The sequence below is a fragment of the Glycine soja genome, chromosome 11 (genome assembly GCF_004193775.1).
Source record: "Glycine soja cultivar W05 chromosome 11, ASM419377v2, whole genome shotgun sequence".
Lineage (NCBI taxonomy): Eukaryota > Viridiplantae > Streptophyta > Magnoliopsida > Fabales > Fabaceae > Glycine > Glycine soja.
Genome location: NC_041012.1, coordinates 51,761,138 through 51,766,915, shown reverse-complemented (window position 1 = coordinate 51,766,915; position 5,778 = coordinate 51,761,138). Strand labels below are relative to the sequence as shown.

General features: G+C 30.3%; 1 protein-coding gene across 1 annotated transcript; it reads left to right on the top strand.

The window, feature by feature from the left end:
- LOC114374666 (inorganic pyrophosphatase 2-like) lies at positions 1 to 2,395 on the top strand. Its single transcript, XM_028332336.1, has 4 exons — positions 1 to 189; positions 288 to 409; positions 832 to 1,033; positions 1,806 to 2,395. The coding sequence occupies exons 1-4, from the start codon at positions 52 to 54 to the stop codon at positions 2,175 to 2,177; spliced, it is 834 nt and encodes a 277-aa protein (XP_028188137.1). The 5' UTR covers positions 1 to 51; the 3' UTR covers positions 2,178 to 2,395.
- The last annotated feature ends 3,383 nt before the right edge of the window (positions 2,396 to 5,778 follow it).

The window sequence follows — 5,778 nt, the reverse complement described above, 5'->3', positions numbered from 1 at the left end:
TCACATTCACATACATTAACTCATTTAGGCATATTCACAAGATTAGTTCTAATGGCTGGGATTGTGGTGATTTTTGACTTCGACTCGACAATCATCGAGTGTGATAGTGATAATTGGGTTCTTGACGAGTTTGGTTTAACTGAAAAGTTCTATCAGCTTCTTCCTAACATGCTTTGGAACCCTCTGATGGTTTTTCTCCAATTCATATATTCCTTTTCTTGCTTAAGCTTATTTCTAGCTAATTTCCTGATAGGGAAATAATTTTTGTTTGTTCTAAAATTTTACAGGATAAGATGATGAATGAACTTCATTCACAAGGAAAAACCATTGAAGACATTGTACAAGTTCTGAACAGGACTCCAATGCATCCTCGCATTGTCCCAGCCATTAAGGCAGCATATTCCCTTGGGTATATAACTCTTTTTCTTTCTCTTCTCACTCACCCTATATTGCATGTACCACATGCCTAATTGCCTAGTAGGAAATTAAATTAAGAAAGGTGAATAATTAAGTATGTATTTAGGCGTGTGTTTGATAAAGAAAAATTAGTAATAAAACTTATTATAAAATTTGAAATCTGAAACAAAAATTTCTAAAATTGTTTTGACTCAAAATCAATTCTTTAACACAAGACTAACCAAGTGAGTATTTATTTAAAATTATGTTAACTAACATTGTAACATGATTTTGGATGTCGATCTGGACATGAAAGCAGACATGTAATAAGTATAATTAATGGTGGATTTGCTATATATGAAATTTCATTCACTCCCATGAAAGCAAACATGTGATAAAATGGTTAACATGTGGCATCTTTGTACTTATATTCAGGTGTGAGCTGAAGATTGTGAGCGACGCAAATATTTTCTTCATTGAAACAATTTTGAAGCATCATGGGGTGTGGAATTGTTTCTCGGAGGTCACTGCAAACCCCAGTTATGTTAACGAAGAAGGGAGGCTCAGAATTTCCCCCTACCATGATTATCTAAAATGTTCTCATGGATGCAATCTCTGTCCACCAAACATGTGCAAGGCAACTGCACTAATTAACTCCCACTATCTCTTTAATTATTTATGACCCAATAATTCTTTCGCACATTTATTCTATCTATATACTTAATCACTTTTATGAACTATATTTAATTTATTTACTGTTTCCATATCAAATAATAATAATTCCAATCTAAAATAATCTAGTGATTATTTTGTTAGATATTTAAAATAAATAGAAACTAAATTTATGTTTTTTTACAATAATAAAAAATAAAATTTTCAAAAAATAATTCTTTGAAAAACTATTCAAATTAAATAACTCCTGGTTTAAATTAAAATTTATATTTTTTCAGGTTCTAATTATTTAAAAAAAACTGAAACAAATGTATAAAAAACTAAAAAGTAATTATTTTTTAAAATTAATTCTTTTACGAAAAAAGTTGTAATAAATTGGCCCTAATTTGTTAATGAGCAGGAGCCTGTCATTGGAGGAATTATAGCTCTGGTCAAATTTTCTTTTGACGATATTCAATTATTGCACACTATCTTTATAATTGACCACATACATGTCAGGCTCCACTTTTCTGGTGTATGTCATTATGCCATAATCCAAGGGATCCCAACAACATAAAGGCAAAAAATTATGTTTCATGAACCATATATACATAGAGACTAGAGTAGTGTCTATAATAATAACTTTTCACCAAAAACTACTAATTAATTAAATTTTATTAATATTACTAGCAAAGGTTCTATATATTTTTTGAAACTAGCTAGTCTCTTCCATTGACACTTTTCCTAATGACATATAGGGAATGATCACAGAGAGAATCCAAAATTCGGTTGATGCTGCAGGAAAGAAGTTCATCTATCTTGGAGATGGAAGTGGAGACTTTTGCCCAAGTTTGAAGCTCAAAGATAGGGATTATTTGATGCCAAGAAAGAATTTCCCATTGTGTGATTTAGTATCTGAGAACTCTAAGCACATAAAGGCAGAGGTGCATGCTTGGAGGGATGGGGAAGAGCTTTATGATGTTCTGCTCCATTTTATCGACAAAGCTATTGGTGAAGGAAACAAGAATATCATTAGTTCTACTCCAATAGTATCAGTTGATTGCAAGTTGGGGTCAATTTCAATTGAGGCTCATAAACCTTTACCTAAAGCAATCCCAGTTCCTCAATAAAACTAAAATTGCAGAGGATGAAGGATCGATCGATTTCAAAGTGATTACATTTCTTGTGGCTTGTCTTCTATGTATTGCTACTTTGTTTTTGCTGTTGTTGCTTTTGCAGAAAGTGTATGAGTATGAGGCTTTGGCCTGGTTATTATTATTGATAGTAATAATAAAAATATAATGAATAAAAGAGAAGCTAAAAGCCTTCACTGTTGGGACTCAACTAATCAATCTTGTTATAATTTTGTTATATATATATATATATATATATAAAATCTATGTTAATGTTTAGAATCTTGATTTTTTTTATGCATTTCAAGATTCCTGTTATTCATTTATTTAGTTGGAATTTAATATTAAATGTTGTAATATTAACAAGTTTTGAAGAAGATATAAAATTAACTTAATAATAAAAAAAAGAAAAATCATAGATTCAAATTCTTTCAATAACAAAAATTAACAAATCAATAATAACTGACATTTGCGACTAAAAAAGTTGAAAAGTTTAGAGAAGCAAGTTGGACAAATAAAGGGGAATGGTGAAATCCGCCCCCAGGCCCCCCACCCGTTGCATGGCCACAAAAAAATATATAGAATCCATACTTTTTCAATTTCTCTAGATTTGAGACAAGCAAACATGCTTTTTTGGCAGTCAAGTTTGTGGTCAATGTTTAACTAAAAAATCAAACCTTCAACGTCACCGTGCTTTTCCAATATTATACTTAATAATTAATTTGTCATCTTCTTCTATGCTTTCCCAGAAAAATATTGAAATTGGTCGAGTAGTCAGTTGTTAATTTAAAGTAGAAATGCAATTGAATCAGGAAAAGCTATGTGCCTCCATGCAAATTAAATGCATCACTTAATTTGCCTACTGTGGCATGCACTAAACCTCCCTTTTCCTAAATGCAAGGCGTTGTTGGATCTCACCACCCCAGCTACGAAAAGAGAAAGCAAGAAAGTGCTGCATTATTAATTGCATTTCCTTGTTTTTGGAAATAACAATTTTCTTAATTTTTTTTTTATAAAAGTAGCTACTAACATGATTTTTAATATATATTCTTTATTATTATCAACAAGTCGTTGGCCTAATGGTCATGACTTGATTTTTTTAAGTAAAATTTTAGATTCATTCGAATCTTATGAATAAAAAAATATATAATTAGAAGGAAAAATTTTAATAAAGATGACTAATTAGACTCTTTGGTGAAAATTAATCATCTTTAAAACTAGTGAATACTTTACAGTATTACCATGATGATAAAAAAAATATATTCTTTATTATTAAATCAATTCTTGAGACATTAAAAGGTTAATAAATCATCCAACTCGTTATTTGTTTAATGCAATCTATGTAAAATTTACTTATTAATAAAAAATATATTGTTAATATTTTTCTATCGGTTTTAAAAAGCTGCAAGAAAATAATTTCCTCGCAATGCTTCTCCTTTTATCCTCCATGTCTTTTATAATTGCTATTTAGTCTTTATTTTAATGAAATTAAATACTCCCCCAACCTAAATATAAACAAATTTAACTACTACATACATGAATTAAAGAATTCGGTTAATAATATTTAATTCAAAAAATCTTTCTCAACTATAATATTTAACTACTAGATAAAAGTTAATTATGATTTACTTATATTTAAGGTCTAAAATTATTTTTTTTGTTTATATTTAGATCCGGAGGGAGTATGTGTTTATTATAACTCTGAATATATTATTTTGTCAATTTTTTTTTCCAAAAAATTAATAAAAATATTCTCATGAAAATGATATGGACCTATTTTATAAGTGAGTTCTGTCCAAGACAATATTCCTTCATAGCGCAAGTGGTGCAGGAGAAAAAAGTGCGTGAAATCTTTTTTATTTTCTTATTCTAGAAGCATGCTAGTTAATATAGTTTTTATGGGTTGTAGTGTTGTAATAACAATATAAATTATCGAATCTCTTGCAAGGGACTTATAAATGTTTGGTGTGGAGGCAAAATAAGGGACAAAATTGCCTTAATCATCCTGTTCTCTCCATTTGTTGTCTAGAGAATTTTGCTTTAATTTTCTCTCCTTTAAAGTTTAAACTAAACAATCACTTAGACTGAAGAACTACTATACTGAACGTCTGAACCATATGAACTTAGTTGTCCATTATTTCAGAACAAAAGCAACACTAATTTGAAGATGACCAGAGAATTTAATGAATGGAATTATGGAATGTACCTTTCTAATCAGTATTTGCCGATTAGTGCAGATTACCACATAAGTTGGCCGCATAAATAATTTCTAAATTGAATATATGTGTTCACTGTTCACCTGCTTAATTATCAATTAAGACAAGCCACCCCATCAGCAACATAATTTCTTACAAGTACTGGAAGTTCTATTTCATAAAGCCATTTGGCAAGTTAATTAATCCTATTTATGGGTCATTGTACAATGTACAGTATCCAATGTATGAACTGTATGCTCTTTGCGTTGAATTTTTTGTTCTAAACTTTACGTCTCACATTTTTTGTTTTGCAAGTGTAATAGATTTCACTTTGTTCCCCCTAACTTCTACATTCTTAAAAGAGACTCACTAACTTGAAACCTTTTTCACCTCACATTTTCAATTCTCTCCCTCCCTCTTTCCTATCTGAGTTCCTCTATTCACATAAAAGAATCTTGTTAGTTCTGTTGTTTTTACAATAGTTAGGAAGAAGTGTGTTAAATCTTGAAATGTATGCATCACATGGATAAGTCCTTGAAGAGAAATAGACAATATAAAGTCACAGATAGTGTCATTTCATTTATGAACAATCCAGGGTTCGAGATCGGGTCATATTTGTGATTTTAGCCTACTAGCTACAACAATAGTATTTCAATGTTGAGAACTAAAACCAATATGCTGCATGAAGAAATCCACCAAACTGTGTTTAAGATTTTCTTAAGAAGCAAAAAACTGTTGATAAATCCAAACTACTCTTCAGATACTTTAAACCAACTATAACTAACATATGCAAAGCCAGTAAGTATGCAGCAGGTTGACACAATTGTAGAAACATATCCCTTTGTTTAGCTACCTCTTGGGAGAATTTTTCTGATCAAACTAATGAATAGAGGTGCAGAGAAAAAGTAATATATTGACAAAGTCTATTATACTATTTTGAGTGCAAGTTGAAGTCAAAGTTTGAACAAATTGACTGGAAACTAAAGATGATACATATTCTTTAGTATTGAATGATACAGTTTATAGATATAATATAAACCACAATTGGAAGAAAATAAACCAATTGTTACACGGAAGACACGAAAAGTATTGAATGATACAGTTTATAGATATAATATAATGTCACCCACATACTGAAGCATAAACGACAGGATGAAGTTCAACATAGGTGCAGTGCAGCTTACTCATAGCGCTTTGGAGAACAAGGCATATTTGAAGGTTGTCATGGTCTAAGAGGCTCTTTTGGGTCATTTTTTCCGGTCCAAGAAGTCTTTTTTTTATTCATTGCACGTGCAATAATATTTTGCTAAAATTTGGGTCATTCAAATAAAGGAAATAAACAAGAGGTCCAAACGGTTTCTAAATTCTAAATGAAGTTGGGTTGGTCTCGTTCGATTCCAAAT